Below are 27,819 nucleotides of genomic sequence, written 5' to 3' on the forward strand. Positions count from 1 at the left end.
CTCTATTTGACATTTTGACACTACCTAGTTTCCATATTACTATAATAGAATATTATGTTATGTTTTTATATGACTTTTTTGGTTTAATGATATTAATTCTATATAGACTTATAGTATTGATACTCAAATATATAAATTCTTTATAAAAATGATATAAAATTATAAATTATATGTAATATTAAAAAACCGTTATATCACCGTTATACCACCGCGATAACCGCGATTTCAAATAGTGGCATGTCACTGCTATTGAAATTTTGACCGCGATAACTGCATAGCTTGAGAAAGATAAGATTTTCGTGTGTTGTGGGTTGAGAAAGATGAAAAAAAAAAAAAATTAATGTGACATTGGGTTCAATGGGTTGGAAGGGAATGATTCGTTGATCCTTGATCGACTTCTCAACAAGTCAACACTTAACCAATCCAAACAATCCAAACACAATGGATCGAAAAGGGTACAAGACCATTTCGGCAGACACAATTAGCCGTTTTCCCAGTTCTCACTCACACTTTGGGTTTGGGATGTTAAGATGTTCAAAATCTATCGAACAATTCCTTTCTTCTTCTTGAGATCACGTTTCCAGTTCTCCATTACATCCTTTTCATCCTCCTCATCGTCTACAAAAATCACAGAAATCGTATCTACAAATCCCTTTTTAAATTACCTAATCGATTCTCTCGGATTCCATGAAGACGACGCCATTGCTGTTTATTCAGAGGTACCTCATCTCAAATCCACAGCCAATTCTAATTTAGTTGTTAACATCTTCAAAGAATACGGCTTAAACAACGTCCAGATCAGAGACATCGTCTCAATGGCTCCCAGAATTCTTACAGTCAAACCTAACAAAACCCTAGAACCGAAACTAAAGGTTTTCACGGAACTAGGGTTACTAGGGCCGGATCTCGTGAAGCTGGTTAAGAGGAATCCTCTTATTTTCTCCAGGGGATTACATACTCAAATCATTCCTACTGTTGATTATCTTCGAAATTTACTCGGATGTGATGAGAAAGTGGTTAAAATGATTAATAGATCAAAGTGGATGCTGTTACCCAACTCGTCTCTCAGAAGAATATCGGCAAATATATCATTACTGAAACAATACGGTCTATCCGATGAGAAAATCTTGAAGCTTTTAGTCACTGATCCTCAGCGTATGAAGCAGACACCAGAATTGATTGAAAGCAAGCTGCAATATCTTGAACAAAAATTAGGTATTTCTCGTGATTCACCTCTATTGATTCATGCATTGGTTGCTGTTATGTATCGTAGTGAATCAGAAATTGAGACGAATCTACAAGTTTTTAGGAGATTTGGTTGGTCTGATTTGGAAATAGGTAGATTGCTCAAGTCTCAACCTTACTGTTTGAACAAATCAGAAGCTTACATTGTTGATAAATTGAACTATTTCATGAAGGAACTTAATTATACTCCATCGTACTTGATGGGTTCCACATCTTTCTGGACATTGAGTTTAGAGAAACGAATGAAACCAAGGATTGAAATTATCAAAATCTTGAAAAAGAAGGAACTGGTGAAAGAGTCATTGTCTCTTAGTACACTTGTTAACTATTCTGAGTCGAAGTTTCTTGGTTTCTTGAAGAACTTTGAGAGTCACATACCTGGTTTATGTGAAATATATAAGAATAGATTGAAGAATTCAAAAGTAGTTGAATGATTTAGTTGTTTAAAGCTCCATTGACTAAAAGTCAACCTTATTGAGGGTTCGTGAAACCACTATAGAATAGAAAGAATGATACAAAAGAAGTGATTTTGTTAGTTTTAAACTCTGTTTTGCTATTAATAATTTGTCATTTGTTTAGAAGCATTTGGTGATATATTGGAATCAATGGGAATCGAGGAATGAAATAACTAACTTGTTCCATAGTTTGTTTTTTGAACAAAATGTAACAATAAATTATCTTATGAGATCAATTTTACAGTTCGTATGTGTTTTTTGAACAGTTCAAATAGTCCAATTATGACATTAATCCTATTGCAATATTTCGTTCCATTGTATGATGAAATTAAAAAAAAAAAAAAATAGGATTGATATTTGACAAAATGAAAGGAGTCAAGGAATGTAGAATTCCTTCCATAGGCAAAACACACACATGTTTTTTTATTGAACCATTTCATTTCTTAGTCAATGTCATCATACCAAACACTACCTTAAAATATATCAATGACTTAAAAACTCAAAATGTACAAATATATCAATGACTCAAAAACTCAAAATGTACAAAAGAAGTATTTCATATATGTAAACATGGTGAATATCTAGTTAAACTGATGATATATAAAAGAGCATCTAAATATGCAAGCAAAAGTTCTAAACTTCCAAAACACCACTCAATTATAAAAGGGCTAAAGAAGATTGTATAACTTTCAATTTAATATCATTTGCGTTAGGGTTTGGCAAATCGGGCAATCGTGTCGTGTTTTTGTCTGACACGACAATGTTTTATGTAACACGAACACGACACGACACGATGTCGTATTATTTTAACTAACACGAAAACGAACCAACTAAAAAACAACAAACACGACACGACATGACAAATATAACATAAAATAACAATTAGTTTATTTAATTAATACTTAACCTACATAACACGACAAACAAATGTTAAATCATGTCAATTTCGTGTCAAAATTTGAACACGGACACGACATGAAATCGTGTTTTTTAAACTTGACACGAACACGAATTCGAAGTTCAATTCCGTCCAAATTTTGTTTCTTGTCGTACATTTTTGTCATGTCAAGTCAAGTCGTTAATTGTCACCCTATCTTGCATAAATTCTGTATTATATATTGTTATATCATACACTTTTAATTTCAAAATTAAATTGTTTAAAAATAGAGTAAATTACACGAATGACCCCTATGGTTTGGGGTAATTTACTTGTTTGGTCTCTAACTTATTTTTTAACTCAAAAGGTCCTTAAGTTTCGATTTTATTGCGTTTTTCATCCCTATCACTCTCCAAAAGACTATTTTGTCCTTCATGATATATTTTTTTTTATCTTTTATCTTTTTTTATTATTATTTATATTATTATTATTAAAGATATTCATATTAAATATGTAGCTCCCATCATCCCATCCCCTCCACCCAACACACCCTTCCATTCACCTTCTTTTTCCGGCGCTTCCCCTCCGGCTAACCCCCACTAGCTCGTTCGTCTTCTCCGACAAGACCACAACCTTGTCCTTCTTCAACTTATCAGATTCAATATTATACAAAAATAAAAACCCAAATCGATTATAAAAATACAAATCTAAAATCAAATGAACAACAAAATCATACAGACCCGCAATTTTGGGGCTAGTCCTCTTGAAAACAAATCTGAAACCAAACTCCACTTAAACTCGACAACCACCACAACTACCACCTACACCACGTTCACCTTTGACGACAACAAGAAATGGTGAAATAAAATCCATAAAAATCAACCCGGAAGCTAAAAAAATGTTGTCTCTCACTATCAGATGAAACTTGATTTTCAGAAAATATATATCATGATCTTCAAAATCACGTTCACGTTGGGATTCTGACCAGGATACAAATGTTTTTTATTTAGGTTGGGTTGCAGATGTAGTTTCTTTCCCATCTTATCGTTTTTCCCCAATGAGTTGAACAAAAAACTGAAAATCATTATTGTTCACCATCATCTTTTCTCTAAACCAACGTCATCGACATTATGCACCTCACTTCCACATCGAAACCCAGACATGTTTTTTGAAATTTAATTTTAAAAAGAAAGGAGTCAAAGAGAAAATTTATCACTGTTGAAGGAATATCCATTAGATGAAATGGATTTCAGCATCCCCAATTTAGATCATTCGCTTAATCAAAACCCAAAGACTTCGAGATAGTTTCTCTTTAACAGGTTAAAAGTAAAACGCATTGAATTTGACCTCCATTGAAGCATCGACATTTTTTCTGGTTTTAATATCACAACCTCTCCTTCCTTGAGAGGTTGCCAGCGGCGGTGCGTGAGAGGATGTCGGCGGCGGATATTTCAGAAGGCCATTGGAGAGAGGCGGTTGACGGCGGGTATGGTCTCCGATGGTAACTTCAACGAATTAGGGTTCATTCCTTGATTCAAAGAAGGAAGGGAAGAGCGAATGGATGTATCAGGTTTACATGGGGTGTGACTTGTGAGGTGGGCTCCACTTTACTTAAAATATTATATATAAGAAATCATTATAAATAAATAAATAAATAAATAAATTGGTATAAATAAATCAAAAAAGAAATTAAAAAGGGTAATTGTTGTGATATGTCATCAGGCCGTCAGGTCTTCTGAGTTGATTCCTGACCGGAGGTCGAGAGGTGGTGCCGTCAGCAGGTTTCCGGCGAGATACCTGAGCCTACATCACAACAAAGTCGTTAGCCTTGCCCCAGGGACTGTGTCCTGGGAGCAAGCTCTGACGATCAAGTTAGTCCGGATGGTAGAGAAGAGATGGTTCTCCCTGGCCGGAAAGAACCATCTTGGTGTTGTAGGGATGTGTTTAGCCACGGCGGTTATGTGAGGGTTGAGAGAGAAAGGAGGAACCCTTTAGGGTTTTTTCTAAGAGAGGGAATATCCCTTAAAAAGGTGGGGGTCATGTCCTATTTATAGGGGACCATTATGTCAGAAGGACGGTTATGTCTTTTCCTCTTGGAATTAGGTCAAAGGGAGAAATTAGGTCAGGCCTTGGACCCATCCAGTTCAGGCCCAACTAGAAGGGAGTTGGGCCAGGCCTCCAGCGGTCATCAGACGAGCGCCTAGAGGTCACCAGTCGAGCGCCCGGAGGTCGCCAGTCAAGGTTGTCGCTCCTGGTCTTGAGGTCTGGACCATGCTAAATGGGTCATGCCTTAACAAGTCCCCTGTAACGCCTGGTTTCCGGTATGAACATATTTTTCCCATTATTTATATTTTCTTGGAGGACTCGCCGTGTTGTAAGCCTCAACACGGCGTTTCGATTTGTTTTTGGCCGCGAAGTTTAATGAGTCAACTCGGCAAGTCGAGGTGCCTCAACTCGGCGAGTTGGCAGCTGGGAAGGAAGCCCTAATTTTTAGGGTGGTTCACCCTATTTAAAGGCCTTAAGTCCCTTGGTTGGCCTCCTTACCAACCTCCTCTATCCATAAACCCTAAAATTGAGCATTACCTTCCATTGTTGAGTGTGTGAGCTTGGGGAGAGCCATGAGTGTTCATTTTTGGTGCATGTTGAAGGAGCTAAGGAATTAGGAGCTACTTGGCTTCAAGAAGAAGTCTTGGATCCAGAATCACTAGCTCATTTGCCAATATTTTGAGGTATCAAGTTCTCACCTTGCTTATTAGTTGCTTAGATCTCTTCTTGGGTTAGATTGTATGTTTTTAGCCTTGGTTGGGTGGATGATGGGGGAGTAAGACGTCCCAAATGTTTATTCTTTCAGATCTAAGATCTACATGAGCTCTTTTGGCATAAAGGTGCCAACTTTATGGTCTTAAGGGCTTCATGCATCCATTAAGTCCTTCTTTTGGCCTCTTTTGAGCATTTGAGCCTCTCCTAGTCATGCATGAGCGTAAAGTTGGAAACTTTACGTGGCCATTCAACTTTACGGGCCAGATCTGCAGTTTAGGGCTATGCCTGTGGTGATTAAGTGCTTAATGATTAAACCATCACCCTTTTAAGCCTAGGGTTTGGGTTTTGAACCCATTTTAGTGGTTCTTAGGGGTAAAGTTGGAAACCTTACCCTTCTAGATGCCATTTTAGTTGAGATCTGAGTTGTGAAGCTCTTAGTTTCGATAATGTCGGCTTAATGAATTAAGATGTTGGGTTTCTGGCAAACTCGGCGAGTTTATTGATAAACTCGGCTAGTTGGAACGCTTTATTCCCGACTTTGCAGATTAATGGAGAAACGCGGAAAGTTGAAGGACAACTCGGCGTGTTGGGTCAACTGGGGCCGTTGACTTTGATGACTGCTTACCATTTTCAGTTTATGTTTCAGGTACTTCCGGATGTAAAGGGAAGAGCTCGGGATGACTGCATCGCACACACCATTGAGATTCCACTTATGATGTTTTACTCTGATTTTATGGCAATTGATACATTGGTTTTTATTTGAATGTTTGGATGATATTCGAAAGTACTATTTTATCTATTATTAAAATGAAATTTTTGGGACCATATTTTTGGATGATACAAGTTGGTATCAGAGCCTTGGTTTGAGGGATTCGGGCACACTCTCGGGTGTGTCTGAACTCAAACTAATGACTTGATGGAAAATTTCAAAATAAAACATTTTTATAAAAAGGATTTCTAAAAGAGAAAAAAGTGTGGTGCATGCAATCCGCCGAGCTCTAGTAAGTTATCCCAAAATACACATACATGTTTATGATATGTGTTGAATTGTGAATCTGTGAATCGCATGCTAGATTAGGGCTAAGGATATAGGAGAGATGCCTTTGTATGCCTGCTTTTTGAACTTATAGATTTTCATGCTAGTGATGATCAGTCAGTAATAGGATGGCCTAATTAGGTTATGCTCTGTTCTGATTACTTGATGCTTGAATGCTGCTTGCTTTGTGCTTTTAGGAGTTCTTGCTAATTTCAGCTAGCTAGTAAGCGAATATGCTAAGTTACATATTATGAAAACTAAATAATTTCAGAAGGTTAGGTTTAACTCTATTGTGCAACTCTTATTTGAGTCCAATCGTTGTAGTGAGAGACCTTTCATTCGAAGAATTATCTAGTTTTTGTAATATGTACTTGTATTCGTGAGCTAGTTAGAGGATAGCGTGAGTTCCTTCTGCACCTGATGGCGGATAGTGCTATGGAGTTTGCCCTAGGAAAAACCTAGGATGAGATTTAGTGCTGGGAGCCTTATATGTGAGGAAACTGTTGGTTATAGAGTAATTTGGATGAGTTAACGCACTTCTTGAGGAAAGTACGGATATATGTGGAAGGTAGTATGAGCCTGTACTACTGGAAGCAGAGGATCTGTACTCGATTCAACGAGGGCTGCAATGAAGCCAGGGAGCTTGTGTAGTTATGATTTCCCTGATATGCGCCTTGATGCTTATCCTGATAGTTTTATGGTCTATTTTCAGTATGGTGGTATTGTGAGGCAGGCCATTGGGCAGTTCCGGTGTTGGGGAGGGTTCAAGATCAGGTTCTGGAGCCAGACAGCTTGATGACCAGACGAGGGAGTTAATCTCGTCTGAGATTACGCGCAATATCCTTGATCAAACTCTTGTGATCTTTGGCACGGTCAAGGAGGGTATTATGTAGATTCTTGATGAGAGATTGAGAGCCTTTCGCGCTAAGATTGTGTCTTTGATCGGGAGTCGCTCTCTGACCTTTAGGGAGTTTCGGGCATGTGGCGCGCCATAATATCATGGGGCTAAGGACCCCATTGCGAGCAGCAGGTGGTTGGCAGATGTTGCCAACACCTTTCGTACCAGCCGTTGTCCCACGGGGGACAAGGTCAGACTAGTGTAACATCCTGGGTTTTCAGGTATTTCCGAATCCTTCCCTTGGTATTTTAATATGTCATTTTGGTCCTTGATCTTGGTTGGAATTATCCCAAGATCTTGTTTTGGTTGCTTTTTGGTATTCTTCTTGTCCCAAGAGTCCCAATATTGTGCATGCTTTGTTTTGGTCGTGTTGGGTTGTCCTTTCAGACCCTAGGATGGGTCCTAAGGCATAAAAATGAGGTCCCTTGAGCTAGTTTAGTCTCTTGTTCTTTGTAGGAGGTCTTAATGGATTAAGATCATGCATTAAGCCCTTTTTGGACGACCAAATTCTTAAAGCTTGAGCCTTTATGGTTCTACAGTACTTTTGAATTATGGATCTGAAGCTTGAGCTTAAGTGCTTAATCCGTTAAGCACATATAAGGATTTTAAGGCCTGCGAGGATATGCCCCGCGTAAGTTGATGTACCCCCCACGTACTGAGTCAACCACCTCAACGGAGGTCAATGCGAGGCAGAGTACGCCCAACGTACCGAAGGGTTACCCCCCGTGTACGCCTTCTGTTTGGACTTCGGACTTGGGCTTCGGGTGTTGGGCATCTGTTGAGCTTGAATGGTTGGGCCCTCTTTGTACTTCTGGGTATGAGTGTTTTGGGCTGATTTGAGAGTTGGACCTTAGGATAAGGCCCAATAAGGAGTTGGGCCCAATTTGGAAAATTAGGCCAAGTATAGGCCTTGAAGTTGTCTGGGGCTTTTGGATCAAGATTTGGACTTGGGCCTTGGCCAATTAGGGAAAGGATAAAATGGACAATGACCCCATATTTGGGCCCTTAGTTATGAAGGGTATTCCAATTGTTAATTGGATGTTTGTTTCTGTGATAATTCAGGATTTTTCTGTGGGTTAGCAGTCGGAGGTTTCAGCACAGTTTGGCATTGTGAGGTGAGTCTTCCTCACTATACTTTCGGGTCGAAGGCACCTAGGTCGGCCTATTGGTTTGATAACTTGACATTGCTTATACGTTGAGTATGATATAGATATACATGCTAGTCTTGATATGCTAGTCTGGTAGATCTGTAGGACTACCTGTGAAATTGTCTGTTTATTGGTATATAATATTATCTGTTATATGTCGACATATTGTGTGGGTTGGTTGAGGTAGTACTGCTTTGTGTTGTAGCCAACAAAACCCTGGAGTATGCCCGATATGAGCTGAGGGCCAGGGAGGGCATGCCAGACTCATACTGAGGACTCATGAGCATTCCAGATACGAGCTGAGGGTCGGGCAGGGCATGCCAGACTCGTACTGAGGGCTTAGCAGTATTCAATCTGTTGACTGATCAGGCTGGGGAGCAAGCTAAACATAAGTTGTGGGCCCGTGGGGCAAGCCAGACTTATGTTGTGGGCTCAGGGGTAATCCAGTCTGTAGAGTTGTGGACCTATTACATGTTGTTATTATATTTGTGTTATTTGTTATGTATTGGTATTTTGGGGGAACTCGCCAAGCTTTAGGCTTATAGTTTGGAGTATGTTCCAGGTACCTCAGAGGATCGCGGGACGGCGAATGCGTGATCGTGCACCTCCTCATGTTTTGTTTTACGATTTTGGGATTTCTTTGTTTTACGATTTTGGGATTTCTCTGATGTGAAACTTATTTTGAAAGCAAATTGTGATAAATGATGATTTTGTGGTTGTTTAAAAAGTTTAAAATTTTCAAAAATTTTATGTATGTTACAACTAGCTTCCTGCCTCCTGAAGGACAGGGCACGTGATTGGTGGGAGGAGGTAGGGCATGTTATAGGAGATGATGTTGCTATTGATTCGATGGCCTGGAGTGATTTCTCGACCAGGTTTCGTGCCGAGTTTGCACCTGTGATTGAGGTGCAACAGTTGGCGCAAGAGTTCCAGGATCTCTATCTGACTACTGAGATGGTGACTGAGATCACCGCTACGTTCTGGGAGAGGGCACTTCTAGTTTCGCAGTATGTGGCGGACGATGAGATGAAGAAGGCCTATGTAACACCCAGAATCAGAAAGGCCAAGAAAGGAAAGGAAAACCCTAAGTCAAAGGGGTCAACTCGTCGAGTCCAAGGAAGAACTCGACGAGTCGAAGCGGGATCCGGGTGGAAGAGTAAGTGACCGACTCGACGAGTCGGCGAGTGGAGTCGGCGAGTCTAGTCTGGGTTGGGAAACCCTAATTTCCGGACTTGGTACCCTATTTAAGCATCATTTCAGGCCTCCACCCCAGCCTCCATCACTCCCCTCACCTACTCTCGAAACCCTAAGCAGCCATTGAGTGTCCTTAAGCTTCTCTTGCCATTTTGAGTGATTTAAAGCTAGAAGGAACAAGGAAAACCTTGGGGATTCAAGAAGAGGCAGTAGATCCAGAGTTTGGGAAGCATTTCAGATCAATTGAAGGTATGAAGCTCATACCTTGACTGATAGTCATCTAGATCCTCTTCTTAACCTAGATTTTGTCATTTTTGGGCCATTTCCAAGGTCAATCCGAGTATTGAGCCTTTGTGGACGAAGAGGGCTTTAGATCTGTGCATTTATGAGCCTTAGGAGCTCTGAGTGAGAAGCTTTACTCAGCCATAACCTCATTTCTTGTTGTGGACCTTCATTTTAGCTTGGATTTGATGTTCAAGCTTCATAGCTCTTTGCATGCACGTAAAGTTGGCAACTTTACGTGTAATGCTAGCCCCAGGAGTCCAGATCTACAAGTGGGAAGCAGTGGAATGGACTGTAATCGTCTGAATAGGGTTGGACATAGAGGGACTCGGCGAGTCCGTTCTGGGACTCGGCGAGTCGGACCAGTTTCTTGCCCCGAAACCCTTCTGCTAAGGGTGTGAGTTGAGTTGGTTAGGGACTCAGCCAGCCTGAGTCCATAACGGTCTTGATGATCATCGTACTCGACGAGTTCAAGGAGGAACTCAGCGAGTCCGGGGCAATCTCCTTAGTTATGAAGGCGGACTCGACGAGTTGTTCATACAACTCGGCGAGTCATGGTCTAGACATTCATGGGATGATGATGAACTCGACGAGTTCAAGGATGAACTCGGCGAGTCGGTTGAAGTTAGTTCCGAGTGTATGGTTGAAGGAGGACTCGTTGAGTTGTGGCTAGACTCGACGTGTGGAGTCGAGGTTGTTTTGGAATTGGAGGACTAAGGACTCGACGAGTTGGTAGAACAACTCGGCGAGTCGAGTCAACTGGAAGTTGACTTTGACCAAGATTGACCAGGGTTGACTTTTGGACTATTGTGGTCTGAATGTTGTTTTGGGTATTGATAGTTCGGGAAGCATAGGGATCATCGGTTCAGAAGTGCTGGTTAGCAGTCAGAAGTGTTCAGCAAGTCTTCAGAAGTGCAATGTGAGTTTCCCTTTGTGTGAATGGGTCTACGGCCACAATGTCGGCCCATGTAGTTATGAGTAGGAAGACCCGGGGGTTAGCCCTAGGCACAGTATGCTAGTATGACATTCGGGACTAAGGTCCAATGTTAGCAGGCGGGTGCCCAAGGAATGGTTTGTATGATAGTTATACTTGTTGTCTGTGTGATACATGTATGTGCCTGGTAGGGAGGTGAGTGTGGGCGAGGTCCCGTATCTCACCAATAGCAGAGTGTGGACGGTGTTCCATACCTCATTAGCAGCAGAGCAGGGCGAGGCCCACGTTAGGAAAAGAGTGAGTGTGGGTTGGGCCCGTATCTCACTATCAGTAGGAGCGTGGACGGGGTTCCATGATTCATCAGTAGCAGGACAGGGGCGAGGCCCAAGATAGGCGAGGCCTTAGCACAGTAATCCAGTAGAGTATGTTAGTTATGTGTTGTGATATGATTGTGTAGCACCTGGTTCTTGGTATGTATTTTTATTTAAGTATTTTTTCATTTTTGGCCTTGGACTCTGCGAGTTGAAGGACCAACTCGCCGAGTAGAAGCGGGATGAGGCGCGGGATTTAAGTGATGGACTCGTCGAGTCGGGTCCCGGACTCGACGAGTAGGCTCTGACTGGACAAAAACCCTAATCTGATGGTTTGCACCCTATTTAAACAATGTTATGTCGGCCACAACGTCCCTTATGCTCCCAGAATACCTCTCATTGAAACCCTAGCCGTTATTGAAGCAATCTAAGCCTTGTTGGTGGATTTTGGTGCTTGTGGTCTTAAGAAGGAAGGAGAAAGGCTTGAGGAAGCAAGTAAAGACCAAGGGAACCCGAGTTTGTGCATCTTCTACAGTTCGTTGAAGGTAAAAAGCTGTAACTTTGCTCTTTCTTTTGTGAGATCCCTTTTTGGGGAGATTTAGGGCTTTTATAAGCCACTTTTGATGGCCAACCATGATTGCAAACATGGTTGGGGGTTAGAGCTTCTGAATCACGTCATTAAAGGAGTCACAAGGCAGTTGGGGACTGCTTTTGCACCCAGGAAAGGCCCCATGCATCTTAAGAGCTTGTTTTATGTCTTTTTGAGCTCAAAGTCCCATGCAAGCACGTAAAGTTTGTAACTTTACGTGCTAGATCGATTATAGAAGCTTGGATCTATCTTTTGATCAAAGGTTGTACATCAGAAATCAAGGATTAAGAGTGTGGACATGACTGACTCGACGAGTCCGTTCTTGGGACTCGACGAGTCCGAGGCTTTGAGCCCCATATCTGTTGAGAGTCAAAGGAACCCAGTTGAGTGTTAGAAGGGTTGTAATCGGACAGGAAGAGTTACCCAATGTATTGGACGTGATTTTAGACCTGGAGTTCATGGGACTCGACGAGTGCTAGAACAGACTCGGCGAGTCCAAGGCAATCTTCTTAAGGATGAAGATGAACTCGACGAGTTGTTCATCAACTCGGCGAGTCGAGGACAGAACTTGTTCATCAGATGAAGGTGAACTCGACGAGTTGTTCATCAACTCGGCGAGTCGGATGAGTTTCATGCGATGTTCATGTGAGGGAGGAACTCGTCGAGTTGACGGCCCAACTCGACGAGTCGGGTCATGGATAAGGACGAGTAAAGGGTGAGGGACTCGGCGAGTTGACGGCCCAACTCGGCGAGTCGGGTCAACTTGAAGTTGATTTTGACTAGACTTGGACTGACCCTGTTTAGGGTTGTACTTGTTGTGTGTTGACTTGAAGGTCGTCGTGTAGGGATCGAGGAGTCGAAGGGAGTCGACTTGTGCGCCGAGGATAATTCAAACACTGCACGACATTGAGGTGAGTTACCTTCCAGTAGCGGTGGGTCTACGGCCACAATACCGGCCCACCAGTAGGAGTTGTATGTTAGATGATTGTCTTTGTGATATCATCTAGGTTTGCTACTACCTGATATGTTATATGCTGGCATGATATGTTATATGTGATAGTAGTAGAGTTCGGTTGTTAGGACCGAAGGGTAGGTTAGACACCCCAAATATGTCTGACAGTATGTGATGATATGTTTATATGCTGGCATGATATGTTATATGTGATAGTGGTAGTAGGAGGGGAATAGTCCCCAAGTTCGGTTGTTAGGACCGAAGGGTAGTTCGGACACCCCAGATATGTCCGATAGTATGTTTATGTTATGATATATGTGATAGTAGCAGTAAGGGGTGGAATAGTTCCCGAGGGTCGGTTGTTAGGACCGACGGGTAGGTCAGCACCCCAGAATGGCTTGACATGTGTAGGTCAGCACCCCAGAATGGCTTGACATGGGTAGGTCAGCACCCCAGAATGCTTGACACGGGTAGGTCGGCGCCCGAGAATGGTCGTACCGAGTAGGTCGGCACCCCAGAATGGCCGTATCGGGTAGGTCGGGCACCCCAGAATTGCCCGACAGTATGTATGCTATGTGATTGTATGGTATGTGGTACGATGGGGGAACTCACTAAGCTTCGTGCTTACAGTTTACATTTTTGGTTTCAGGTACCTCTTCAGCGAAGGGGAAGGAGCTGGCGCGGTAGAGACACATCACACATTCGCATTGATTTTCCGCACTTAAGATATTCTGGGATTGTACTCTGACATGATGCTATCTTATGACTTGGGTTTTCAGACATGATACATTTATGTGGTTTTCTTATGAATGATTTTATAATCAGTTAATTAAAATGAAATTTTTGGACTCGAAATTTGGGATGTTACAAGTTGGTATCAGAGCCCTGGTTTGAGGGATTCGGACACACCCTCGGGGGTGTCTGGACTCAAATCGAGGGATTAAAAGCTTTTTACAAGAAAATGGTTTCCTAAAATATAAGTTAAGAGAGTTTTGAGAAAGAACGAAGTGTGTGATGTGAGCGACCGGCCAAGCTCAAGTAAGTATTCCCCAAAGTACCCATACAAGTTTATGTTATGTTTATCAGCTTCAGTAGAACAGCATGCTAGAATAGGACTAAGGATCTAGGAATGATGCCTTAGGTGCCTGCTTTATGTGTTTCAGCTTATGAGAATTGCATGCTAGTATTGAGTAGATAGCAGTAGGATGGCCTGTTATGAGGATAGGATTGCTTAGCATTGTGTGTTGGTGCAGTTTCCTGTTATGAGGATAGGATTGCTTGAGGTCGTTCCCTTTGTCTGAATGCTGCTTGCTTTGTGATTTGTGGGACTCTGAGTGATCGGAGTTAGCCATTAGGTGAATACGTCACGTCACATGTGATCAGGATTGAATAATCTCAGAGTGTTGGATTTGGCCCTATTGTGCAGCTCTCGTTTGAGTCTAACCGTTGTTGGGACGAGTCTTTTACTCGAAAGATTATCTGAGCCTCGTTACATGTGATGGTATTTAGGTAATGGCTAGTTGGCATTACAAGGAGGCCTTCAGTAGCTGAGGACTGGTTTGGGTAGAGTCAGAGATTTCCCTAGGGCAAGCCTAGGATGAGAGTAGCAGAGATCAGTAGTAGTAGAAGGGACTTGGTGGAGTCGAGGCGGTCTTTGAGGAAAGTACGGATAGATGTGGAAGGTAGTATGGGCCCGTACTACTGAAAGCAGAGGATCCGTACTCGAGTCGAGGAAGGCTAAGGCAAGACCAGGGAACTTGTGATGGATGAGATCCCTCTAGATGTATCAGTATCACTGACGATTGTTATTATGTATTGCAGAATGGTGGTACTACGTCCGAGGCCAGCAGTTGGCAGTTCGGGAGAGGGATTGGGTTCGGGCTCAGGTTCCGAACCAGTGGATGAGAGACTACGCGATTTTATCGCGTCCGAGATCACTAGAGGCATCCTTGATGCGACCCCGGTCATCTTTGGGTCGATCAAGGAAGGGATTGTCGAGCTGATGGAGGATCGCCTCCGGGCGTTCAGGAGCGACATGGCGACCAGCCAGTCGGGATCGCGCACACTGTCCTTTAAGGACTTCAGGGGCAGTGGTGCACCAGATTTCCATGGGGCGAAGGACACCATTGTGGCCAGACGGTGGATTGCAGACATTGAGTCTGCACAGTTGACTAGCTTCTGCCCTGAGGGGTCGAAGGTGAGGTACGCAGCAGGATGCTTGATAGACAGGGCCAGAGATTGGTGGGAGTCGGTTGGTGACTCTCTGGGAGCCTCGGCGGTTGAGGCTATGACGTGGCCGGACTTTGTGACTCGGTAGAGAGTGGAGTTTGCACCTAGAGTGGAGCTCCAGCAGTTGGCGAGGGAGTTCTTAGATATGAGACAGACTACGGAGACTGTGGCGGAGATCACCGCCAAGTTCCGGGAGAGGGCATTGCTAGTGCCCCAGTATGCGGGAGATGAGGACATGAGGAGGACCCGCTATCATGACATGCTGCGAGCCGACATACGGGAGCATGTTAGTTTTTCAGCTTGCCCTACCCTGGAGTCCATGATTGCCAGGGCAAGGGAGAGGGAGATCGATCTGGAGTATGTCCGGAAGAGGAAGGTAGAGGAGGGGCAGAAGATTGGGGCTTCGGGGAAGAAGCCCAAGGGATCAGATGGTAGGCCGAAAGGCCAGTCAGGGCCAGGCCGCTGCAGGAAATGCGGCAGGCCACATGAGGGGGCGTGTAGATTGGGATCGTCGGGCTGCTACAAGTGCGGCAAGACGGGGCACTTCAGCAGGGATTGTACCACCCCTACACCGGTTATTTAGACATCTGAGTTGCTGTGTTTCCACTGCAACCAGAGGGGCCACAAGAAAGCCAGTTGCCCCCAGTTGATAGCAGCAGCAGCAGCGCCAGCGAAGGCGCCAGCTCCAGCGACCCTGCGGATTACTCATGGCCGGCAGGGCAAGGCGGAGGCTCCGGTGGTGAGGAGCCGGGCTTTCCAGTTGACTACCGAGGAGGCACGCGCTGCACCCGATGTGGTGACGGGTATGACCTCTTGTTTATGCTTTTATGATATGCTGCTGTGATTTTGATATGTTATGTATGTGCTCTGTTTAGGATCGTTCCATGTGAACGGTATCCCAGTTCAGGTATTGTTTGATTCGGGTGCTACCCGATCATTCGTCTCTCTTGTGCTTAGCAAGAAGTTTCCTGAGTCTTCGGGCATGTTGGATTGCCCTCTAGAGGTCGAGATTGCGGACGACCGGTCAGTGTGAGCATCTGAGGTCTTCCGAGATTGTGTTTCGAGATTGTTCGAGGAACGTTCTCTGGTAGACTTGGTTCCTATTCCATTGAGAGGGAACAAGGTGATTATAGGCATGGATTGGCTGAGCCCCAATGGGGCAGTGATTGACTGTGCGCAGCAGTTGGTGCGGATCAGGACCCCAAGTTGGGGGGAGCTGGTGATTCAGGGCGAGAGGCCACAACGAGGACCAGCTTCATGTTCAGCAGCGAGAGCGAGGCGTTACCTCCAGCAGGGTTGCGCAGGTTATGTCGCTTATGTTATGGATACCCGGGAGGCGGGTAGGGTGACGATGGGCGATGTGCCCGTGGTGCGAGAGTTCGCGGACGTATTCCCCGAGGAGCTGCCTGGGATACCTCCGGAGCGACAGGTGGAATTCAGGATCGACCTAGTCCCTGGTGCGGCTCCGATGGCCAAGGCACCGTATCGGTTGGCTCCTCCCGAGATGCAGGAGTTATCTACACAGCTGCAGGAGCTGTTAGACAAGGGATTCATTAGACCGAGTAGTTCTCCCTGGGGAGCCCCGATTCTGTTCGTGAAGAAAAAGGACGGGTCGCATCGGATGTGTATAGACTATAGGGAGCTGAATAAGGTAACGGTGAAGAACCGTTACCCACTCCCGAGGATTGATGACCTCTTTGACCAGCTACAGGGAGCATCTTGGTTCTCCAAGATTGATTTGCGTTCAGGGTACCATCAGATGAGGGTCAGAGAGGAGGATGTACAGAAGACGGCGTTTCGGACGCGTTATGGCCACTATGAGTTCGTGGTGATGCCTTTCGGGCTCACCAACGCTCCTGCCGCGTTCATGGACCTCATGAACCGCGTGTGTAGACCGATGTTAGACCGGTCTGTGATAGTGTTTATCGATGATATCTTGGTTTACTCCAAGACGCGAGAGCAGCATAGGGAGCATCTGCGAGAGGTTCTGGAGACTTTGAGGAGGGAGAACTTGTATGCTAAGTTCTCCAAGTGAGAGTTCTGGTTGCGCGAGGTGCAGTTTCTTTGGCACCTTGTCAACCAGAACGGGATTTCGGTAGATCCGGCCAAAGTGGAGGTCGTGATGAGATGGGAGGTTCCGAGGTCTCCATCTGAGATTCGGAGTTTCCTGGGATTAGCCGGCTACTATCGGAGATTCATCCAGGATTTCTCCAAGATAGCCTTACCCTTGACCAGGCTAACGAGGAAGGTCGTGGTCTTTCGTTGGGGGCCTGAGCAGCAGGCTGCATTCGAGACACTGAGACAGAGATTGTGCGAGGCACCAATCTTAGCCCTGCCAGAGGGCATGGAGGATCTCGTCGTGTACTGTGATGCGTCCATCTCCGGCTTGGGCGCAGTATTGATTCAGAGAGGGCATGTTATTGCTTACGCTTCGAGGCAGCTGAAGCCTCACGAGGCGAACTACCCGACGCATGATTTGGAGCTGGGGGCTGTTGTATTCGCCCTCAAGATTTGGCGTCATTACCTCTATGGGGTTCGTTGTACCATTTACACGGACCACAAGAGCCTGAGGTATCTCATGGATCAGCCGAATCTGAACATGAGGCAGCGTCGGTGGTTGGACGTGGTGAAGGATTATGACTGCAAAATCCTCTACCACCAGGGGAAGGCCAACGTGGTGGCCGATGCGCTTAGCCGCAAGGCGGCACCGATCAGAGATATCTGCATGCGGATGACAGTAGTGACCCCGTTGTTGGAGCAGATCCGAGAGGCCCAGCAGGAGGCTATGAAGGAGGAACATTGGAAGAGTGAGCGTATAGTGGGTCAGGTTTCCTCCTTCGACTATGACAACAGGGGATTATTGGCATTACACCGCAGGGTGTGGGTTCCATACCTCGGAGGCGTGCGCCAAGTTCTGATGGAGGAGGCACACAAATCCCGATTCTCCATTCATCCCGGAGCGACGAAGATGTACAGGGATCTTCGTCTTGATTACTGGTGGCCCTACATGAAGCGGGATGTAGCATGGTATGTGGAGCGGTGTTTGACCTGCAGGAAGGTGAAGGCCGAGCACCAGAGCCCACACAGCAAGATGCAGCCGTTGGATATCCCGTTGTGGAAATGGGAGGATATTACGATGGATTTCATCACCAAGCTTCCCAGGACCGCGCGGGGGGTGGATTCGATTTTGGTCATCGTCGATCGATTGACCAAGAGCGCTCATTTTATTCCGATTCAGGAGAGCATCTCGGCCGAGAAGCTGGCCGACATTTATATCAGAGAGGTGGTGGCGCGACACGGGGTGCCAGTGTCGGTAATTTCAGACATAGATGTTCGGTTTACTTCCAGGTTTTGGAAGAAGTTTCACGACGAGCTGGGTACTCGTCTGCATTTTAGCACCACCTTTCACCCGCAGACGGATGGTCAGAGCGAGCGGACCATCCAGACGCTAGAGGATATGTTGCGGGCATGTGTTTTAGACTTCGGAGGTAGCTGGGATACCTACCTTCCGTTGGCGGAGTTCTCGTATAATAATAGCTATCATGCGAGTATTGACCGTCCTCCCTTCGAGATGTTATACGGGAGGAAGTGCAGAACCCCGATATGTTGGGGTGAGGTGGGCCAGAGGGTCATGGGGAGCACCGAAGTGGTGCTCAAGACGACAGAGAGGATTCAGCAGGTTCGGAGCAGACTTCAGACTGCTCAGAGTCGGCAGAAAAGTTATGCCGACAAGCGCCGATCGGACCTGAAGTTTCAGGTCGGGGATATGGTTCTCCTGAAGGTGTCGCCATGGAAGGGCGTCATCCGATTCAGGAAACGGGGCAAGTTGGGTCCCAGGTATATTGGACCCTTCAGGGTGATAGCCCGGGTGGGCAAGGTGGCATATAGGTTAGATTTGCCAGCCGAACTCAGCCGGATCCACAACACTTTCCATGTCTCTTAGCTGCGGAAGTGCCTGGTGGACGACTCAGCAGTGGTACCCTTAGAGGACATTCAGGTCGATGACAGCCTGAATTATATTGAGAGGCCTGTAGCGATCCTCGACCGGAAATCGAAGGATCTGAGGAACAAGAGGGTGGAGCTCGTGAAGGTGTAGTGGCAGCACCGGAGGGGCTCGGAATGGACTTGGGAGCCGGTGGATAAGATGATGGAGCATTACCCAGAGCTGTTCCAGGATCGACCAGAAGACTTCGAGGACGAAGTCTGAAATAAGTGGGGGAGATTTGTAGCACCTGGTTCTTGGTATGTATTTTTATTTAAGTATTTTTGCATTTTTGGCCTTGGACTCGGCGAGTTGAAGGACCAACTCGCCGAGTAGAAGCGGGATGAGGCACGGGATTTAAGTGATGGACTCGTCGAGTCGGGTCCCGGACTCGACGAGTAGGCTCTGACTGGACAAAAACCCTAATCTGATGGTTTGCACCCTATTTAAACAATGTTATGTCGGCCACAACGTCCCTTATGCTCCCAGAACACCTCTCATTGAAACCCTAGCCGTTATTGAAGCAATCTAAGCCTTGTTGGTGGATTTTGGTGCTTGTGGTCTTAAGAAGGAAGGAGAAAGGCATGAGGAAGCAAGTAAAGACCAAGGGAACCCGAGTTTGTGCACCTTCTACAGTTCATTGAAGGTAAAAAGCTGTAACTTTGCTCTTTCATTTGTGAGATCCCTTTTTGGGGAGATTTAGGGCTTTTATAAGCCACTTTTGATGGCCAACCATGATTGCAAACATGGTTGGGGGTTAGAGCTTCTGAATCACGTCATTAAAGGAGTCACAAGGCAGTTGGGGACTGCTTTTGCACCCAGGAAAGGCCCCATGCATCTTAAGAGCTTGTTTTATGTCTTTTTGAGCTCAAAGTCCCATGCAAGCACGTAAAGTTTGTAACTTTACGTGCTAGATCGATTATAGAAGCTTGGATCTATCTTTTGATCAAAGGTTGTACATCAGAAATCAAGGATTTAGAGTGTGGACATGACTGACTCGGCGAGTCCGTTCTTGGGACTCGACGAGTCCGAGGCTTTGAGCCCCATATCTGTTGAGAGTCAAAGGAACCCAGTTGAATGTTAGAAGGGTTGTAATCGGACAGGAAGAGTTACCCAATGTATTGGACGTGATTTTAGACCTGGAGTTCATGGGACTCGACGAGTGCTAGAACAGACTCGGCGAGTCCAAGGCAATCTTCTTAAGGATGAAGATGAACTCGACGAGTTGTTCATCAACTCGGCGAGTCGAGGACATAACTTGTTCATCAGATGAAGGTGAACTCGACGAGTTGTTCATCAACTCGGCGAGTCGGATGAGTTTCATGCGATGTTCATGTGAGGGAGGAACTCGTCGAGTTGACGGCCCAACTCGACGAGTCGGGTCATGGATAAGGACGAGTAAAGGGTGAGGGACTCGGCGAGTTGACGGCCCAACTCGGCGAGTCGGGTCAACTTGAAGTTGATTTTGACTAGACTTGGCCTGACCCTGTTTAGGGTTGTACATGCTGTGTGTTGACTTGAAGGTCGTCGTGTAGGGATCGAGGAGTCGAAGGGAGTCGACTTGTGCGCCGAGGATAATTAAAACACTGCACGACATTGAGGTGAGTTACCTTCCAGTAGCGGTGGGTCTACAGCCACAATGCCGGCCCACCAGTAGGAATTGTATGTTAGATGATTGTCTTTGTGATATCATCTAGGTTTGCTACTACCTGATATGTTATATGCTGGCATGATATGTTATATGTGATAGTAGTAGAGTTCGGTTGTTAGGACCGAAGGGTAGGTCAGACACCCCAGATATGTCTGACAGTATGTGATGATATGTTTATATGCTGGCATGATATGTTATATGTGATAGTGTTAGTAGGAGAGGAATAGTCCCCAAGTTCGGTTGTTAGACCGAAGGGTAGTTCGGACACCCCAGATATGTCCGATAGTATGTTTATGTTATGATATATGTGATAGTAGCAGTAGGGGGTGGAATAGTCTCCGAGGGTCGGTTGTTAGGACCGACGGGTAGGTCAGCACCCCAGAATGGCTTGACATGGGTAGGTCAGCACCCCATAATGGCTTGACACGGGTAGGTCCGCACCCCAGAATGGCCGTACCGAGTAGGTCGGCACCCCAGAATGGCCGTATCGGGTAGGTCAGGCACCCCAGAATTGCCCGGCAGTATGTATGCTATGTGATTGCATGGTATGTGGTACGATGGGGGAACTCACTAAGCTTCGTGCTTACAGTTTACAGTTTTGGTTTCAGGTACCTCTTCAGCGAAGGGGAAGGAGCTGGCGCGGTAGCGGCACATCACACATTCGCATTGATTTTCCGCACTTAAGATATTCTGGGATTGTACTCTGACATGATGCTATCTTATGACTTGGGTTTTCAGACATGATACATTTATGTGGTTTTCTTATGAATGCTTTTATAATCAGTTAATTAAAATGAAATTTTTGGACTCGAAATTTGGGATGTTACAGATTATATGCTAGTATATGTTAGCGGGCGGGGCCCGGAGACAGGCGGGGTCTAAGAAAACAGATATGTACGCCGAGCGGGGCTCGAAGCCAGGCGGGGCCTGGTGGCGGACGGGGTCCGATAGCTGGCGAGGCCCAATGCAGCGGGCGGGAGCCCAATATGTGGTTATGTGCTCAGTATTATGTATGGCATGTATGGATCAGTAGATATGTATGGTATGCGGTAGGTTGGGGAACTCACTAAGCTTCGTGCTTACGGTTTTCAGTTTTGGTTTCAGGTATTCAGTTTTCAGAAGAGGAGCTCGGGAGGGTTGCAGTGCACACACCATGACAAGTTAGTCTGGGATGTTTACTCTGATAACTAAACAAGTGTTTTGGAAATGAAACTATGATTTGTCATATAAACCCTTTTAGTATGTTTGAATGACTTAACGCTATGAATTAGTAATGTTTTTAAAAGAAATTTTTGGACCTGATTTTTGGGATGTTACAGCCTGGTACCATGAGATGTTGAGGAGTGATATTCGGTAGTTTGTTAGCCGATCCAGCTGCAAAACGCTGGAAGACATGATAACGAGGGATAGGGAGAGGGAGATTAACTTAGAGATGGAGAGGAAGTGGAAGCCAGATTCTGCGACGAGTGTTGAGGGTTCGGGCACGAGGCCCAAGGTATCTAATTCTAAACCGAGAGGCCAGCATGGTCGTAGCTGCTGTGGCAAGTGCGGCAAGATGCACGAGGGGACATGCAGGGGGGTGGGTTCTGGTTGCTTCAAGTGCGGTCGGACTGGTCATATCAGCAGAGATTGTACTGTTACTACCTGTATCACTCTGTATTTGATTTGATTTGCTTTTAGTGCAATCAGAGGGACCAAAAGAGGCCCATTGTCCGAGTTTGGCTGGGGCAGGACCGATGTCAGCACCCGCCCCTGCGACATTGAGGATTACTGACGGCCGTTAGGGCAGGGACAGCGGAGGAGGTACGTGCAGCTCCTGATGTGTGACGGGTATGTATCTTCTCCTTATCTCTTTATCTATATTAAATTGTTGCTTATGTTTATGTGTTTTATTTTAGGATTGTTCCTCGTGAACGGTATCTCTGCCTTGGTGTTATTTGATTTGGGGGCTACCCGATCTTTTGCGCTTAGAAAGAGATTTGTTGTAGCTCTAGGGGAGCTGGATCGTCCACTTGATGTGGAGATTGCTGATGATAGGACGGTCAGGGTTGCGAGGATTCATCGGGATTGTACCCTTCAGTTGTCCAGTGAGCGGTATTCGGTTGATCTGGTTCCCATACCTCTGCGTGGGAACAAGGTCATCGTGGGCATTGATTGGTTGAGCCCTAATGGGGCAGTGATCGACTGTGAGCAGCAGTTAGTGCGGGTTTGGACCCCAAGGGGAGAGTTGGTGATTCAGGGTGAGTGACCGCAGTGTGGGCTGATTATGTGTTCAACAGCGAGAGCAAGACGTTATCTTCATCAAGGTTGTTCGGGTTTTATCGCTTATGTAATGGATACCCGGAATTTGGGTAAGGCGACCTTGGGCGATGTGCCAATTGTGTGAGAGTATTCAGACGTGTTTCCGGAGGATTTGTCTAGGGTACCTCCAGAGAGGCAGGTCGAGTTCATGATTGATTTGATTCCGGATGCGTCCTCTTTTCAACGACAATGTGTTTTATTTTCCCTGCACACAATGAAAACAATGATCCTCATCATTCGCCTTGAGATTCTATATGTTCGTTCATCTTTATCATACAACTAGGTTAGAATCTCATGTATTATACAAGTTGAATATAGGAAATACTAAATAGTTAGTGACGAAGACACACATGACACCATACAGAGAATACACATACAAACATCAAAAAGACATATATGGATCAATATGAGGTTATTCTTGTTCGAATAACAATATAAACTAGAGGGAATTAGATGCGACGTTGGCGCTGTGTACATTGTTTTGTTTGGTAATCTGAAATTATTAGTAAGACTATTATGAGTAGGTGTTCTAGCCATGAGTAGAAATCTAGGCATCATATAACCCTCTCTAAGAACATTATACAAAACCTGAAAACAATCAAACAGTTAGTAAATCTGAAACTAATATATTAGTCTTAAAATTTAAAACCTACACTAGACTTTAAGTCTTTGAGCCTCATCAATAACAACATAATATCAGTCATACCATCCATATGTCCAAAAAGAGATCAACTTTTTTTATGAAAAACCTAATACTATCCAGTTGTAAGATTGATAACAATTTTTTCCAAACGTAACGGAATTTAAATAATTAGGCCTCCATGTTATCATATTTTAAGTGTATGGAATTGTTAGAGTCCGACTATTGTTTGGGCTAGGCCTACCACTTAAGCAAACCAAATTTTGTGGAACAACAATGTTACGATATTATGATAATAGAAGGAATTCGGTTGCGCCGTTCGTGATGGTTTGAACAATGTTAGAAGATAAAAACCTGGAAATTTTTTTTAACATAAAATACGAAGAACAGAATGCTCCATTCCATGCCATTTGGCAATGGAATTAATAATGTCATTTCTTCGTTCATTCCATTCTTTTTGGACGGTTAACACTGTAAAAAAAAATCCATATCGACTGTGAAGTTGGAAACTGAAATCCAATTGAGAAATATAGTCAAAGTAGAAATTTTATTTGGCAGAGCTAGACTAATAAGATATAGAATCATAAATTTCAAGCGTACCAGACTCACTATACATTGTGTTTGTTCATTGAGTCATTTTATCAAGCAGTTAATAATGACATTATTTAAAAATCAATTTAATGGTTGATTGGATTATGAAATTACGAAAGATACCTTCACTAGATTTTGTGCTTCTCTTCCTTGTATTGCTTTAGAGATGGCCTACAACAATAAAGGAATCAGAATTTGCCATGGAAATAATGAAATCCATCAAACAAAAAAACAGAATAATTTTAAATCTGATATTAGTTTTGAATATATGGGCTTATTAAGAGAAATTTAAAAAAAAATTAAAAAGAGGAGGCATCAAATGGCCTGATGCACCAAAAGGGTCTTGGGGAAACATGCCTCCAAAGGGGAAATCCATTGGCCCAAATCCATAACCACCACCCATGTATGGCGGCATGCTGCCACAATATAGCCGATGCCTGGGAGATAAAACATAATAATAATTCAGCATTTCTCTTCTCTTTCTTTTACTTAAGAGTAAATTTCATTTTTGGTCCCTGACTATAGCTGGTTTTTGCAATTTTGGTCCTGAAACGTTTTCTCTTGCAACTTTAGTTTCTTATCCGAGGTTCTTGTTACAAGTAAAATAATATTTTTGGTCCTTGAGTATACCCGAATTTTGCAATTTTTGTCCCAAAATATTGTCATTTTACTTGGAGTAGGGAACAAAAACATTACAAGAACCTAAAATAAGGACCAAAATTGCAATAAAAAAAGTTTTGGGACCAGAATTGAAAAAATCAAGTATACTCAGGGACCAAAATTGTAATTTATTTATATACACAACACTTAATGGAAAAAATAAATAAATAAATAAAAAGGAGAGGGAAAGAAAACACATACAACAAACCATACAAACTCCTTAGTTGCAAGAGATTTTGTAATTTCATGTTTTTTTAGTGATTCTTCAACAGTGCCTTGAACCTTCACATGTAAACATAATTTTTTTTTATTCAGATCAGCTTATAGAAGTGTGAATTTCAATCAAATATTAAAAAAAAAGGTTGAGAATAGTACCTGATTATGGTATACAGTTGCAGATTCAAGAAAATTGGCATACACTTTCACTGCTTCATTAGTTATCACCATCACCCATTGTTCCTTTGCAGCAGGGATCCACTTCTGTATAATTAAATAATGTATTAAATATTAAATATTTGAAATAATAATCTAAATGTTTTGAATTGAAGTGAATTAGAAGTTGTAAGCATTTGAAAATGAGGCTTGTTCCCATGAAGTCCTAAGTTTTTTAAAATTTTACTCGTTGGATTGTTGGAGGTAAATATTATGTCGAAATCCACCAACTTTAGGTAAAAGGGTAGAATTGTCATTTGACAAAAATGGAGAATTTTTCTTACGGTTTTGATTGTTTCTACATGAGGTTCAGCCCACTTTTCAGCTTGTCCCTTCTTCTCCAAAGCCTGCCATGGTGAAAAAAAAATGTTTTTTTTCATGAAGATGAAAAAAATAGGTTAAAAAAATGAATAACAATAACATGATTTGAAGTTAAATATACATAGAATAATGAGACACAAAAAAGGGGATATAATATGCATATATATATTATATAATAATTACCTTCAGTGAAAGAGTGTCAAGAGCAGGTTTTCCATGCTTATTCCAATTAGCCTCAGCATACAACTGATAATTAATGATTTAAAAAAAATAAAGTGAAAAATATTTTTTTTTTTACATATTTGTGGAAAATTTTAAAATGAAAGTACCTGACTTGAAGCCAAATGAGCTGCAAGCCAATATGGTAGCCATGAAGAATGAGCCTGAAAATGAAGCAAAGGTTACTGAGGGCAAAAAGGTAAATATGAATAGAATATGTTCCTTAGAAAGGAAATGTTGTACTGATAACAACATAATTACATTCTTTACTAATAATAGAAATATATATATAACATTTCTTTATATATAGTTGCAATGTAGTTTGATACCATAATCAAATACATATTGTTAAATTTACAAAAATATGGCAATCTTTGGGTTTTACCTTTGTCAATTCACTGATTTTCACTGCTGCTTCATTATTAGTCTTCATTATAAATTTCTTTACGTGAGGCCATTGGAGACCCTAGCTCAATCAATTGTAGCTGAGATAGTGAGGGAAGGTGGCTGGTTAAGACTCTGTGGAAAACGCAGAGGAAACGACTGCAAATCATGTTATCCTGGAAAAATTTTACAATATCATTAAAACTTAAAATTAAAAAAAAAAAGCGAAATGCATTGAATCATGTTGTAAGGTATTTACCCTTTCGGAAACTGAAGCTTCAAATACCATCACCTTTATAACAATTTATCAAATCAACCAAATCAATAATCGAGAAATTGTTCAGAACAACAGAAAAAGTAACTGTACAATAAGCAATATGATGTGTACCTTTGGAACCGACCCAGGTTGAATTTTGTTAATGGCGTTGTGTCACACCCCCAAACCAAGGATGGCGGAAACGTCCGGGGGTGGAGGACTTCATGTAAAGTATCACAACAACGAGTATAATAGTGCTCAAAGTAAATACAATCATCATAAATATAATTGAAAAGGTTACACCATAGTATATGTTTACATGTTTCAAAATCAATTACATTATGATGACAAAATAAACTGTTTGACGATTTAACGTCCCATCCTCAAAGTGCTGATGTTTTCCCGTTTCACTGATTTCCTGAGAATACAAGTAGTTTTGAAAAGTGTCAACAATTAAGTTGGTGAGTTCATAAGAGTTTTGTTTGAGGAAGAAACCGTTTCCTTGTAAAAGCGATAGAGTATGATTTCCAGAAAATCCAATATTTTCTTAGTTAAGTGTGAAATGAATGCTCCTATGTTATGCGATAATGAACCCTAGAAAGAACCATAGATTCCTTCTATAATTACTCAGCGTATATAAGTTATACAAAATTTTAGTTAAATAAACCGTTGAATATAATGGGTCTGCCCTAGGTCCACAACCAAACAAGGAACAGGAAATGAGGCGGGCCCACCAATTCTAAGTCGATTTCAATCCAATTTTATATAAATCTAACATGTACACTTACCATTATAGCTGAAAACTAACAATTCTAACGAATGTAGTTTTAACATCATAAAACCATTTTTGTGTAAAACTGGTACTTTGTATTTGTACCCCTTTTTGTATGAAAACCTGGTACTTTGTATTTGTACCCTTTTTTTTGTATGAATCCGGTACTTTGTATTTGTACCCCTTTTTTTGTATGAAAACCTGGTACTTTGTATTTGTACCCCTTTTTGTATGAATCTGGTACTTTGTATTTGTACCCCTTTTTGTATAAAAACCTTTTGTAATGAGTTCGTAATGTAAATGAAAATAAACTATACCTATTATAATTTATCAAAATGTTTGTAATGTGTATGCAACCTAACTATACCTATTATAGTTTAGCATGTTTGCTTGAGGTGTATAAGAACCCTTTTCTATGTAAGTCGAATGTATAGCAAAAATATAACTATGTTTATCATACTTTGATTTGTACTAATGGTAATGATGGAGGATTCTTACAATTCAGTGAATATTTTCTGTTATATAATTATACCACAACAAGAAACACATATAAAATATGAAATCCCCAAAGATTAACACTTTGCTCAACAAGTTACAAAGTGTGATGAAAGTTATAAGCTGTTACTAGTTTTTGACCTTTCTACACTGTTTTAGAAAAATCATAGAAAAATCATACGAAGTCGAAAACTGAATCCGTAAA

At 43.0% G+C, this 27,819-nt stretch overlaps 1 protein-coding gene and 1 long non-coding RNA gene across 2 annotated transcripts; one reads left to right on the forward strand and one right to left on the reverse strand.

The window, feature by feature from the left end:
• The first annotated feature begins 448 nt into the window (after positions 1-448).
• LOC145136034 (transcription termination factor MTERF8, chloroplastic-like) lies at positions 449-6,078 on the forward strand. Its single transcript, XM_079070235.1, has 2 exons — positions 449-1,215; positions 5,984-6,078. Exons 1-2 carry the CDS (start codon positions 531-533, stop codon positions 6,016-6,018), a joined length of 720 nt encoding a protein of 239 aa, XP_078926361.1. The 5' UTR covers positions 449-530; the 3' UTR covers positions 6,019-6,078.
• A 19,088-nt stretch (positions 6,079-25,166) lies between these two features.
• Positions 25,167-26,140, reverse strand: LOC145135719 (uncharacterized). Its single transcript, XR_013719993.1, has 5 exons — positions 26,093-26,140; positions 25,818-25,871; positions 25,672-25,734; positions 25,452-25,514; positions 25,167-25,215 (listed from the first exon to the last, which is right to left on the reverse strand). It is a non-coding gene; the product is annotated as an uncharacterized LOC145135719 (long non-coding RNA).
• Positions 26,141-27,819: the final 1,679 nt, after the last annotated feature.

This window comes from Lactuca virosa, chromosome 9, assembly GCF_052849685.1.
Source record: "Lactuca virosa cultivar CGN04683 chromosome 9, Lactuca_virosa_CGN04683_v6, whole genome shotgun sequence".
In the NCBI taxonomy this organism is placed as follows: Eukaryota; Viridiplantae; Streptophyta; class Magnoliopsida; order Asterales; family Asteraceae; genus Lactuca; species Lactuca virosa.